Raw genomic sequence first — 14,312 nt, forward strand, 5'->3', positions numbered from 1 at the left:
TGGCGAAGGAGTTTGTTTCAAAGCAAAACCTTGTGGTCGTCGACTCCCCAACTAAAGGTTCCTCGGTTCGATGCCCCAATGTTCGTAGACATTCGCAGACGGTGCTTCACGCAGTTCGGCTCACTTCGAGTGGATTTATTTCCTCTCTCAATGCCGTGATAACCCCCGGTCCCGTCGTCACGGTCTGAGTCAGGTGACTCATCGTCCGCCCCGTCGGTAGAAGATCATGAAACACGGCCTCGAGACGGTGCACTGCGTACACCCCTCGGTGCCACCGGTTATCTGTGATGAGCGGTTGCCTTTAGGCTGTCGAGGGTTTTGGTGCCGACCGGGGCGGCCTCGTCTCGCCCGGGAGTCATCCCATCAGGGAGAAGACGACGCCCGTCACACGGAATTGGGTTTGAGACCCATTCCGAGTGTTATTGATTGCACACACTCACTCACACTGAAAAGGTCAAAAGCGCTGGTCTTTTGTATTATCTGCTCTTCGTGTGTCGCGCCTCATCCGTCCGTCTCCCGCCGGTTCCCTCTCTCCCTCTCTCCCTCTCTCCCTCTCTCCCTCTCTCTCCCTTCCTTCCTCTCTTTCATCACTCTGGCCTCAGTGCATCCTGTTGTTCTCTGATCTACCACGGGTTAGTCCCGTCCTTACCCGGCCCGTGGCCCTATGCCTCTCACACAAAGACGTCTTCAGGGAAAGTGGCTTCCGCACTTTGGTTCAAAGACGACTGCATAATTGTATTAAAGGATTCTGTTGTTTTTTTGTTTTACTAAATATGGATTTTACATTATATGTTCTAGTCAATATAACATATAGTGTAAAATCAGTATTTAGTTTTTTTTACCTGGAGGCAGGAATACACTACATTCTAGTGTATTCCTGCCTCCATAACAGCAGTTAGGCAAACCAGGAAGATGGCCTGTTAGTTATGTCTCCATAAATACAGTCAATCAGACTGCATACTAAACCGTATGTTTACTGCAGATGGATAATTTGTCTGTACCAAGCAGCTTCATATCTTCATATCCTCATTTCTAAGAGGCTAGCTTGCAACTAAGCCAAAGCGTGCGTATCCAGTCGCAGACAATGCTGTACATGGGTTTTTTATGACAGACCCAACTTGATTCTGATTGGTCCAAAAGCTTTGCATGGTGCTGTGAGCCTTACATAATCAGCCTGCTGCCTCCCACTAAGTACCCGGGGATGTGCCCGTGATTAATTAGTCAACTCATTAGCAGACCTCATCAGACGCTCGCTAAATAACGGCGCTATGATGTAATGGTGCACTGTGAGTAATGCTATGCTGTGTGATGTAGTGTGACGCTAGCATCCGATGCACCTTGAACAACAGCTTTGTACGAGAAAGTCAGCGTTGTCGTGCGCTCCATGTGATGAAAGTGTTTTGTATTTTGTTGATATCTTGATGCTTTTGAGATTGCGTTTCTCTGTTTGTCACGGAGAAGTAGATTAACGCTTTAATTTAACTTATTTTTAGAGGCACAGCCCGGAGTTCCCATCACACCCTTAAAAATGTGTTATATCTTTGTTATCATATCATGTGTGTTTGTCTTTTAGTCTTTTTCAGCTTTTTTCTGTTAACAGCGATTGGCACCATCCTCTTCTTTCTTCTCTGTCTGCTGCTCCGTGTGTGTGTGTGTGTGTGTGTGTGTGTGTGTGTGTGTGTGTGTGTGTGTGTGTGTGTGTGTGTGTGTGTGTGTGTGTGTGTGTGTGTGTGTGTGTGTGTGTGTGTGTGTGTGTGTGTGTGTGTGTGTCAGTGTTAGTCCTTGGGTGATGAGTTGCCACCAATCCACCCTGCTGCACACAGCTGCTGACAGAACAGGCAGGTGTGTGCGTTTTTGTGTGCGTCTGTGTCTGTGTGTACATGCACACTTGTGTCTGGGGTGTGGTGTGTCTGTGTTGTTAGCTATGTGTGTGTGTATATTTGTGAAGTGTGTGTGATTTTTTTTTTTTGTGGCTCTCTGTATTTGTGTGTGTTTGTGGTTGTGTGCCTTTGCTTGTGACTCTGCTGTTGTTTGGATGTCTTAATTATTACAGTGGGGCTGTAGCTATAGTTACGGTTGCTAGACTGTCTGCTGGGCGGTCTGCAGTGCAACACAGCTGTGCCATCTTGTGGACTGAAATGTCTCCTACTCTTCTTTCAGATTAACAAAATGTAGATATTTCTGCCCGTATGGGCCACTAGTCCCCCTGTTCATCCTTTCATTAAGATACGTTTCGTGATGGAAGGATGAACAGCATATATTGTCTGAAGGGACAATAAACGCTGGACACCTGTGTGTGTGTGTGTGTGTGTGTGTGTGTGTGTGTGTGTGTGTGTGTGCGTGTGCGTGTGCGTTTGAGTCATTGCTGTCTGGAGAAGTGTTTCTCACAAAAGTTTTTCAGATAGACTTGTGAACGATGCAGTCTTTTCCTTTCACTACCATTCACACATTCACACATCAACATTCACGACACACACACACACACACACATCTATTTATGCATTTATTGGTATCTTTTCACTTTACGTGTGAATGTTGCTCTGTGTGTCTCTCTCTCTTTCTCATTCTCTCTGGCAGCCCCCTCGGCTCGCCCCCTCGGCTCGCCCTCGTACTCTCACACACAACTACTTTTTTAATGATAGTGTGTGAAGCATGAGGAGGCAGATCCCTTTGAAGCCTTCTCCTCGTCGCTTCAGTCAGATCTCTCTCTGTCTCTGTCTCTGTCTCTGTCTCTGTGTCTCACTCGCTCTCTCGTTCTCTATCTCTGTCTCTCGTTCTCTCTCTCTATCTCTGTCTCTCGTTCTCTCGTTCTCTCTCTCTCTCTCTCTCTCTCTCTCTCTCTCTCTCTCTCTCTCTCTCTCTCTCTCTCTCTCTGTGTTGGCATTGCTGTTGTGGTAGCAAGGAGGAAGAGATAGTTAGAGAGGGGGGAGAGAGAATGTTTCTCTGTAACATTTGAAGTACTTTGAAGCTTGGAAGCAGAGCTAAGGTAGGCTTTTGCAACTTTACCTTTTTCTGCTTTCGCTCCTCTCTGTCTCACACACACACACACGCAAACTTACTTTTTCCTCTCTCTCTCTTTTTCTATCTCTAACTATCTCTTCTCGATCAGTCACGTCTCATCATTTACCATCCTCAGTCTCATCCCAGACCCCCCTGGTGAGATCTCACAGTTTCTCTCTCTCTCTCTCTCTCTCTCTCTCTCTCTCTCTCTCTCTCTCTCTCTCTATCTCTATCTCTCTCTCTCTCTCTCTCTCTCTCTCTCTCTCTCTCTCTCTCTCTCCCTTCTCTCTCTCTGTGTGTCTGTCTCTCTCTGTGTCTCTTTTGGTCTTTCATAGTTTGCCTATTTGTTGTGTATTAAAAAGTGTGCAGTGTATTAACACTGGAGACGGAGCTCGGTTGATGCGAGGATGTGTTCTCATAGTGAACTCTGCTGTGGTTAGTGTGCCGATGTCACTGCACCACAGAGTGAGATAAGACCTCACCATTGGCCACAATGTAACGATCTGGAAATGGAGTTTAACCGTGCCTAGAATTCAAAGTGTAGAATCAATATGAAGAAAAACAATCTAAACACATTTATTCAGAAAATAAATACAAGGTGGATTCGGGAGATGGCTGTTAAGAGACTGGAAAGTATACTAGAACTAAATTAATTAGTTGTTTTACAAATTGTCTTTTTCCAATTCAGAAAGAAAAGTTTTCAATCAATTCTGGGATGAAATGACTGAGGATAGCTCCTTGTTGGTGGCTGTTTGATTGCGCCTGAATTAATGTGATTCCCTTGCGTTGGTTTGGGTTGTTGGCTGTTTCCATTTCAAGTCGATGTCGGATCGATCGAGCCGTCCATTAGCAGCCTTCTATGAAAGATACTCGCTGCACGACTGTGTGCCACCACACAGCGAGTTGCCGAGAGTGCAATTAGCTTCTTAATCCCCAGTAGATTTGGGAGGGATTAGGTGAGGAGTCTTCTTCATCCCTCTGGAGATGGGGGAGTCTGTCCTTTTGAACCCACAGGGGGGTTATCAGATTTAGTTGTATTTATTTTGTATTATCCATGGGCAGCGTGCCAATAGGACAGTTGTTTGGGTTCTTAAAGGTCGAAGATCATGATAACCGCAAGTATCAAGTTATATGATCGTGTCCTACGTGATTGAAGTTCCACGACTGATGATCTCAAACCGTCGTAACTAATGTTATCTAATGTGGGAAGACAGAATCATATAAACACTTTGAAGATGATGTCTCTTTGGAGAGACATCCATACAACATGCCTTGTTGTTCTTTGAAGTACAGTACAGGGAGGGGGGAGATATTTCTCTGTTGTTACCTCATGGCAAGTCATCAAAGATTTACTCTGGAGTGAGCTGAAGGAAATGTGCACCATGCACGACGGAATAACAACCCCCCCCGCTCAAAGTGTTGTTTTTGAGGGGGGGGGGGAGATTCATGGCGGTAGTGTTTATCCCAAACACCCCTCAGAAGCAGCAGTCTTTTGCAGGAATCAAATATTTATGAATTTGAAATATGGTGAGCTAGATTTATTTCCAATAAACGAGATTTGTTTGGAAACCATCATTTATTTTTCGTCTATATATCTCTAGACTATTTTTTTTAATGGATCTCCCACGCATGCTCCGGTAAATAACAAGGCCAACATACTGTATATAAAGAAAGTGTAGTTTCAAGACCGCATTAAGCCCCAAAAAAAGACTACAATTATTGAATCCCAATTGATATCTATCGATGTGTACAAAAGTAATTGTCACCTGCCCGCGTGTTTTTTACGCTCTACCTTGGCCTTCCCTGTCCAACATGTCCCTCTCTCGGCTTCCTCCATCGTATCTCTGATACTCGGAGAGGGAAATCTGTTGCGTAACGGCGCTAAGTCGAGCGCACATCGCCCCGCTGCGTTCCCTGCCGCAGGATGAGCGAAAAACACTCGTACTGCTCTGATGGATTACCACAGATTGGACGAGGAACACATCTAAACACACACTCTTCAGGGGAGGATAAGACCACACGCGTTTACGTCTCCCAAAACCACTCCCTCACCCCCCCTCGTCCCCCTCCTCCTCTCCCTCTAATCCAAGAGGAAGCCCGTGTAGACTCTGAATACTGTTTGGTGCCGTTTTAGTTATTTAGCAGACGCTTATGTCCAAGGCAACTCACAGCGATTTTGGATGAACGTTATAAAGCTGTGGTGTTTTATGTTATAAAGCCGCATGCAGGCTTGAGGCGTCTTGGGCTAGGATGCCTACAGGTAGGCTGTGTGGAGGACGGGGGATCGAACTCAGTAACTTTTTGGCTAGTCACAGGCTAGCCACTATGCTACCCTGACCCATATGGTTGTTTAGCGATTGGAAATGACTATTTCCAATTAAATTGTTCCTTTTGGGATAGCTCACTCACTTGGTTGAATGGGGATTTTGAACACAATTTAGTTGCATACATTTATAGATCTAAGTACTGTTCGCAGTCTTACTCACGTTTACACCTATGCTCTTATCGCAAGCGACTTGCATTTAACTTTGTAGATGCAGGGCATGAAAGAAGGGTATTATATATAGTGTAAGGATTAGGTGTTTTTCTCGAGGGGACATCATTGCAGCATGTAGACTACGGACCCCTGATGTCAACTTCCACAAGCCTTGCTTTGAAGGGGCGTGGTCTGCAAACGGGTGCCCCTTTCTCAGTCCAATCTTCCGAAGCAACGAGGGGATTTCCCTGTGAGCTGCAGAGCTTAAGAGGCGTAGCTGTCTCGTGTGTCCTCGTGGGCCGGCTCCTGGTTGACACCGAAACAGGGAGATGATCAAATTCCCGATCACACAAAGAGTGGGACTCTTTGTCCTTTTTAAATCCGGTCGAGACCCCCTTCGTGAGCCTCGTCCTCTCCCTGCGCTCCAAGGCATGTCTAGGGGTGAAATATCAGTCCTGGGCCCCCCCTCCAAAGAACTCCCAAGTCACTCCTCCCTCCAGACAGGATCATCTACCATGACGGCACTTTTAAGCTGCCCTGCAGGAAGAGCCAGATGAAACGGGCAACCTTCCCTGTCTTGAGCTCGAGATCCTCCTATAAGGCCCCCCGTCCTCCCCCACCCAGGCCCCCTACCCTCCCTCCACCATGTGTGTGGAGAGAGAGAGGGAGAGAGAGGGAGAGAGAGGGGAGGGAGGCAGACCTGTTTTCATCCTCTCATATGCGCAGCTCGTTAGAGGCGCCAGTAAGCCGTCAGACGAGTGTGGGAAGGCTAGCAGGAAGAAACAAGTGAAGATTCGAGAGCTGGAGGCGTGCGAAAAGTGGTTGCGCTGCTGTAGCTGCGGCGATTCCGCCCCTTTCAACCAGGGATGACCGTCGGACGATATTTATAGGACCGCAGTGGAATCCAAAGAAACTCTGTTTTGAGATAATTTCGCAGGTCACATTTGCCTGGTCGGTTTCATTTATTTGCGCCTGTACAAGTTATGCACATTTGGATTGGAACGATGTTCAATTTATGACTCGACCCTCCTCCTCTCTACCCCCCCCCCCCCCCCCCCAGGTCAGTCCAGAGCCAACATGATCCCGCTCAAACAGCCGCGCAACCTCAAAGCCTCCAACGACACCCTGGCCTCGCTGGACCTGGACGGCCTCTCGGAGCAGCCCTTCCCCAAGTCCACCCCGCCCCCGCTGCCCAAGAAGTCCGTCCCGCGCTCCGTCACCGAACCGGGCCTCGCGGGCAAGGAGCCGCCGCCGCCGGGGCCCGTCGCGAGACCCCGGGCCGAGGCCAAGCCCGGCGGCACCAACCTGAGCGTGGCCAACCCCCTCTACGACCTGGACTCCACCTGGGAGTCGGCCAGCCAGAGCTCCTCGCTGAACTCCGAGCCCCACCGCCTCCACGAGCACGAGAGCGGCGGGGACTCCCTGGAGAGGCCGACGCCGCCGCCGCCGGAGGCAGCCGCTCCCTGCTCGGGCAAGGGACGTCCCGCCAACAGCCTGACCGCCCTGGCGTCTCCGGCCCCCGGCGCGGGCACCGGCGGACGGGAGAGGGGGGGCGGGTCTCTGGCGGCGGCGAGGGCCCGGACAACGGGTCGAGGGGGGGGCGGCGGCGGCGCCGTCGGAGGTCCGGGGGGCTCCTCCAAGCCCCAGGTGCCCATCCTGTACCGGGGCATGGACAGCTGGGAGGAGGTGGTGGGACGCATCCGCAGCCTCCACACGGACACGCTGCGGAAGCTGTCGGCGCGCTGCGAGGACCGCTTCATGGCGGGGCAGAAGGACCACCTGCGCTTCGGCACCGACAGCTGGTCCCACTTCCGGCTGACGGCCGGCAAGCCGTGCTGCGAGGCCGGGGACGCCGTCTACTACACGGCCTCGTACGCCAAGGACCCCCTGGTCAACTACGCCATCAAGGTGGGTCTGGGGTCCCCCCCCCTAGGGGAATCCGTGAATACCTAGGTGGCGGGTGGGGCCAAAGAGGAATCGTTGAGCCATAGTAGTACGGGGCCATTAATAATAATAATAATAATACTTTTTGTTTCAGGGCGCCTTTCAAAGACTCTCAAAGTCGCCTTACAGTTAAGACAAGCAAATGCAATTTAAAAACTGGCAAATATAGTTAAAAAGAACACATTTTACAAAGCAACATATTCATTAAATTGGCTGACGGGTGGAGTTAGGTGGGACAGGCCATTCAGAACAGGTGAGTGTTGACGGAGGTTTTAAAGGTGGGGAGAGACTCTATAGTGCGGATTGATAGTGGGAGAGAGTTCCAGAGGCGAGGGACAGAGCTCAGTTATTTCCCCCCCCCCTTTCTCACGCTCCAACCAGCCCTGGAAGGAGGGAAGAGGGATCCCCTCTTCTGGGATAATTTCTTGGGTTTTGTTTGGATTGTGTTGAGGTTGTTGTCTGTTCTTTAGAGGGCTCAGGGTTAGAGGGTGTCACGTAAGACACCAGCCTGTGCAGCCTGTGCAGCCTGTGCAGCCTTTGGTATAATTAAGAGACACCGTGATTAAGGGGCTATTCAAACTAAATGGACTTGACTTGGTCGCAAATCCCGATTGGGGGAATTAAGTTATTTAACCAGCAACAGCTCTGTAATGAGGCTGGTGGATATTTAAAAATAGAATATTGTGCCCAATTCTTTGCCCATATACGGCCATCTTATCATATCGTTTTATATTTTAATAAAGCTTTGAAATACATTATGTGAAAGTCTACCATGTTTCAAGTAGCTTGGGAAGACCTTTGGTAAATGTGGGGCCAGGCTCACTAACATAGGCCCTGTGGGTAAAGCTGGCCTGTTGCCTTGCTCAGTTCCAAAGGAAATGTAGAAGCTCTAGGTTGATCTAGTTAGAAGGAAAGTTAGCTCTTCACTACTTGTTTGTATGTCATCACTGGATTCTAGAGAAGGCCATTTCTTTCCGGATGAAACCCAGCTGCCCAGTTTAAAATACCCCCTGTTTAGATGTGGCCCAGTTCTGTGACTTCCTGCCTGACTGTCAAATATTAGATTTGCTCGACGTTCATCCTCAAGGCATTCCTGAGGATTTTGACGTGTTCTATTTGTGCTTGTCAGTAGTTCCTTAACCGTATTTATTTCTTGTTGTTTGTTGTTTATGCCATGAATTCTTCAGTGTCCTGGTTTCAGTTGAGTCGGCCTGTTTTCCACTGTTTTCAACCCCGAAACATTAAAACATTAAAACGTTGCTCATAGTCATCACGACACCAGGCCTCGCATTAGAGATTTATTAGGATGCTTATCCGTCGGGCCCGCTGGGCGACAAACACTTTGTGTGTGCGCTAGGAGGGCTTCATTAGAGGACGATTAGGTTGGTCGCCATAGCAACAAGCTCAGTGCCTGCAGGTCGGGGCTCACGTGCACTGTACACGTGCACCAAACATCCAGACGATTTTGGTCCTGATTTTTATTCAGAATGACCAGAGGAACTTTATAGTTTATAGTTTACAACCACTGCATATGAAATAGCGCATAATTGGAATTCAAATTAAGGTTCCAAGTCGCATCCATGCGCCTTCTGGGTCGGGCAAGGTTTAGCGACCCCCCTCTGGGATCTAATCCTGGAGGTGCGTCGAGGTTCTGAGCCTGTCTCCACAGTTTAGAGTAACGGAGAGTAACGGGGCGAGGCTGGCTGCCTCGCCCCGTGCGAGCGCTTCAGTACAAAAGCTAACACTTTAATCCATGGCACCGTCGTCCCTCCACCCAATCTCTGCCTTGTTGACACATTATCTCCTGCCCTTTGTTGCTGAATCTACCATCCATCTTTGTGTTCCTCTCTGTCGCCCCCCTCGCTCCTCCAGATCTGCCGGAGCAAAGTGAAGGAGACCCAGCAGCAGTTCTTCCACAGCCTGGCGGTGAGGCAGAGCCTGGCACTGCACTTTAACATCCAGCAGGACTGTGGACACTTCCTGGCCGACGTCCCCGCCCGCCTGCTGCCCTGGGAGGAGACCCAGGGAGCGGACGAAGAGGAGGACGAGGAGGAGGAGGAGGAGGATGAGGAGGAGGAGGGAGGAGAGGAAGATGTAGAAGGACAAAGGGAGAAGGACGATGAGAAGAGGAAGGCCGCAAACAGGACGGCCGACGCTTCGTCGGCGGACGGCAGGCCGGAGGAGCCTTCGCCGCACGCGAGCTCGCGGGGCTCCCTGCGCAGCCGCGTGGTGGTCATCACGCGGGAGGTCCCCTTCCAGACGGTGGCCGACTTCGTCCGCCAGGGCGTGTCCCGCCACGCCCGCAACCCGGAGCTGTACGAGCGGCAGGTGTGTCTCCTGCTGCTGCAGCTGTGCTCCGGCCTGGAGCACATGAAGCCCCACCACGTCACGCACTGCGACCTGCGGCTGGAGAACCTGCTGCTGGTGCACTGCCTGCCCGGCTCCCCGGCCAACCCCGCGGAGCCCACGGAGCCCAACAACAACAACAACAACAACCCAGGGAACGGCGCCGGCGGTGGAGGGGCTAGTCCCGGCAACGCGGCCAACGGCAACGCCAACGCCGCCACCTGCCCCGCCCGCCTCATCATCAGCAACTTCTCCCGGGCCAAGCAGAAGAGCCGCCTGGCGGCCGGCGACGCGGGCACCCTGCGCGACCAGTCGCGGCTGGCGCCCGAGATCGTGACCGCCACGCAGTACCGCAAGTGCGACGAGTTCCAGACGGGCATCCTCATCTACGAGATGCTGCACCGGGCCAACCCCTTCGAGGAGACGCCGGAGCTGAAGGAGCGCGAGTACACCTGGGCCGACCTGCCGCCGCTGCCCCTGCGCTCGCTCTACTCCCAGGGCCTGCAGCAGCTGGCCAGCCTGCTGCTCACCGTCAACCCCTCCGAGAGGATCCGCATGGCGGAGGCGCGCGCCTGCCTGCAGTGCCTGCTCTGGGGCCCGCGGGAGGACCTGTTCCAGGCACTGGGCGCCGCCACCGCCGCCGCCGCCCCCGCCCCCGCCGCCGCGACACAGCCCACGGCGGGGGGCGACGCCGGGCAGCAGCGCGACACCACGCTGCAGAACTGGCTGGACCTGAAGAGGACGCTGATGATGATCAAGTTCGCCGAGCGCTCGCTGGACACGGTCACCGGCGTGAGCCTGGAGGACTGGCTGTGCTGCCAGTACCTGGCGTTCGCCTCCACCGAGACGCTGGGCCGCGTGGTGCACATCCTGCAGCAGCCCCACCCCCAGGTCGCCCCCCAGGACCAGCCCCACCCACAGGCTCCTCCCCAGGGCCCGCCCCAGCACCAGCAGCCGCCGCAGCCGCCGCACGTCGCCCACCACGCCCCAAACCACCACCACGCCGCCCCCACGATCCACCTCGCGCAGTCCCAGCCGCTGTGAGCCTCTGAAGTCGGGCCGTCGCTATGGCAACAGATCCACCGCCACCCCTCTGGAGTGTGCGTGTGTGTGTGCGCCTGTGTGTGTGTGTGTGTGTGTGTGTGTGTGTGTGTGTGTGTGTGTGTGTGTGTGTGTGTGTGTGTGTGTGTGTGTGTGTGTGTGTGTGTGTGTGTGTGTGTGTGTGTGTGTGTGTGTGTGTGTGTGTGCGCGCACGCGCGCTTGATGAACACTAATATCTGGCCTGGTCGTGTACATCTCTGGCCCCTCGGATCCCCTACGAGACAGCCTGGTTTCATCTGCCTTTTCAGTAGTTTCGATCTTTCCATGATGGAACGTGTAAAGGGAGTGGACAGTTGTGGCTGTCCACTCGCTCAATTATTCCCCCGTGACAGCGGAACAAAGAAAGCCAACATGGGGGCTGTCAAGAAATGAAGTCCAAAACAAAATGCAACGAGGCGTAGACCCGTTGTAGGACACTGTGAAGTCCGTGCAGCCCGACCATGCCGTTCGATATCCCTGTGTGCGGGGTGCTTAAGATGCAGAGACACCTACGGCCTCGAGATGTCTGCGATTCAATCCTTGATCAAAGTGCACGGCCCCGGGGGCTGCTTGAGGTTTTGAGCTCAAAGCCCTGCGAGACATTAAGGCGTTACATAAATGAATCGTGCAGATGCCCGGCTGTGTATCCAATAGACCTTTCCTGTGAGAGGTGCAGGCTGCAGGAGGGATCAAGACTGAACAGAGTCATTGTTTTGTGCTGTGTACTCGCGCAGCCACGGGTGTATTTGTCGTTTACATTCATTTGCCGTGAAGAAACGTCCTGTGTGATGTAGCAAATCAGAGAGGTTTGAGCAGGTGAACGTTTAATGTATGGTGGGTTTTAGATGCAACTCGTGGGATGTAACTCAATATTTTAGACCATGGTTCCCGTACATGCGCCAGGAAAAGCACAAAGGACATACTGTGAACTTTGACCATTCAATTATAAAGTAGCCAAAGAATCCCACACAAAATTACGACTGAATTGCTCAAGGTCACTCGAAGCCAGTCAAGGTCACATTGACTGGCTTTGTTTTTTTCAATCAAATCTTACATAAATTGCTAACAAGTCACCAACTGTTGGTGTCAACAGTAGGTTACCATGCCAACAGCATTAGGTTTCCACAGTTTCTCCTTGGAACTTATGTTCAAATACTTTCAAATCAAATCCTGGCGTTTTTACCTACGGTATGTAGCATTTCAGTGACATGCAGTTTTAGTCGCCAAAAACACAAATGTAGATTTCTTCAGTCGCATTTAGTGTTCTTTGGCATACATTGCCCCTATCGTGATCTGATCGCACAGTTGACTGTCAGTATGTGTAAACCCATTTAATGTCGTCCTTTCCAAGCTCAAATGGCACAAAGCAAACCGTGGATTTAATATTTTGTTGCAATGTGTGCAATTTTTTTTGTGAATTTTCTTATGGAGCTTACAGTATGTTGTTATTTTTAGGACACCATGAAGCATTTTACAAACCTTTGCAAGTCCTTTTCAATTTCTTGTGGCACATAAAATGACGGCAATGTCTCATAGACACACAGTTAAGGCTGTAAACTTCATTTGGATTCAATGTTACAACGATGGCTTGGACACAGTTTGACATGCTTCAATGAATGGGGGATGTTTTAATTGTTTTGGTTTTTGATTTTCTTTCGACTGTGTTCGCCGTTTTCTAACAATACCAGTCAGTGGATGGCATTTACAAATCCATCAAGTTGCGCTGACAAACCCTGATGGGACAATAACATTGCAGACATCAGAGGTTATCTGAGAGCCAAAGAGAGTGAGTGAAAGAGAGAGAGAGCGAAAGAGAACATCTGAGAGAGGTTCCCTTTCAGTGGAGGAACTGGCTTGTGATTAGTTTGGACTAAACTGTACGTGATGGGCTGGGGTCTTTGGGCCAGACCTTGAAGGAGAGCAAACAAATAAACCATTTGAAACTATTTCACTGGACCCCCCCCCCCCCCCAAAAAAAAAGCCTGCTTGAATCTCAACCACTAGCCGCCAGAAACACTTTACAAACACAGCCTTAAGAACCCGCCCCTCCAGTGAAACTATCCAACCACTAAGCAATGCTTCCACACTTTCCCGCCCTTTTGTCTTTTACTTCCTGTATGATCCAGCCAATCGCATGCCAAGTCCTACTGTATTTGCTTTCAGTGTACCCACATGCAACAGCCAAATAAGTCTGGCCCTATTATCAGCTCCAGGTGAGATGCGAGATGTGTCTGCCAGACAGGAATATCAAGTGGTTCGCTTTACCAAACATGAGGAGCCATCTGTCGAAAAGCCTTGGAGGTGTGGAATAAAAAAACACAACTTTGACACACAATGCAACCATATGGACAGTCTTGAAAAGAAACGGTTGGTTAGTTGATTAATTCACCTGTGTGTACCATTTTCCTTCCATTTTTTACGAACCCATTTTTCTCTTTTTTTTTTTTCTTATACATGTTCCATGATATCCGTCCTGCGACATCATTCATATACATTATCAGAATCAAAGCGAGGCAAATGGACTTCTGGAATTAGGGTTCTGTTGGTGTGTGGCAACTTGAGTGTGGCAAGTGAATCGAGATAAAGCAAGCATGGGATTTTGTCACAAACAAGGGTTTGTTTCTTTAAGAAGTGTGCGTGTGTGCGTGTGTGGATGGCACTGGTTGCTGTCCTTGTGTTTGTAAAGATGTCAAGCCTTTATACAAATATAAATATATATATATGCTCCAATCTTATCTATTTTAACCTATACACACTATTTTATCACGTCCTACAGAGCACCAGAGAGACTAAAGTAGAATTAGTCCATTTTAATAAAGCAAAGATTTACTTTACTCTCCTCCATTGTAACGGTTATGAGAGAAGGAAAAGGTATAGTTGTCTCTAAAATAAAGAGTGAAATTGTTAACATGGAAAAGACAATCGTTGGACACAGCAGGCCTATTGTACAGATATTTCCCCTCCTCAATCCAGGAGTCAAACCACTTTGAAGAGAGTTCATGTTGGAAGTGTGGGCACCATTTTTAAAACACATCCGTGTTCATCGATTTGTACCAGTGTTGCCGTGCAGTGACAGTGAATACAGTACTTTGTTTCATTTGTCAGTCGCAAACTGTACATGATGTATATCTCCTGGCCCGATTCCATTTTACTGTCAAATCAAGTTAACCAGCGGTAACAGAAAAATAAATATATGTTTTTATATATTTTCATTGCGTCAATTATTTTTTTGTTGTCATAATTCCTGTCCTTTCAGGGTTTTGGCGCAGGATATTAAAGCAAGGACAGAACATACATGTTTAGGTAATCAGTAGGTATGAATGGATGGACACAGTAATGGAAGCAACTGTATCCCTACAATATTACTACTATTTTAGAGAATAAATGTCGCATGGGGCCTGTTTGGTCTATTTAACATTTAACTTTGGCAAAATACTCTCCGCCACCAGATGGCGACATTACCTCG

General features: G+C 49.8%; 1 protein-coding gene across 3 annotated transcripts in view; it reads left to right on the forward strand.

Moving 5' to 3' along the window:
• The window catches only part of peak1 (pseudopodium-enriched atypical kinase 1), a 79,565-nt gene extending 65,515 nt beyond the window's left edge, over positions 1-14,050 (forward strand). For all 3 annotated transcript variants that reach the window (XM_060060310.1, XM_060060311.1, XM_060060309.1), the window contains 2 exons: positions 6,537-7,384; positions 9,293-14,050. In XM_060060310.1, the coding sequence (XP_059916293.1) occupies positions 6,537-7,384; positions 9,293-10,810 (2,366 nt within the window). In that variant the 3' untranslated portion in view covers positions 10,811-14,050. The remainder of the gene's footprint in view (positions 1-6,536; positions 7,385-9,292) is intronic.
• The last annotated feature ends 262 nt before the right edge of the window (positions 14,051-14,312 follow it).

Source organism: Gadus macrocephalus, chromosome 9 (genome assembly GCF_031168955.1).
Source record: "Gadus macrocephalus chromosome 9, ASM3116895v1".
NCBI lineage: Eukaryota > Metazoa > Chordata > Actinopteri > Gadiformes > Gadidae > Gadus > Gadus macrocephalus.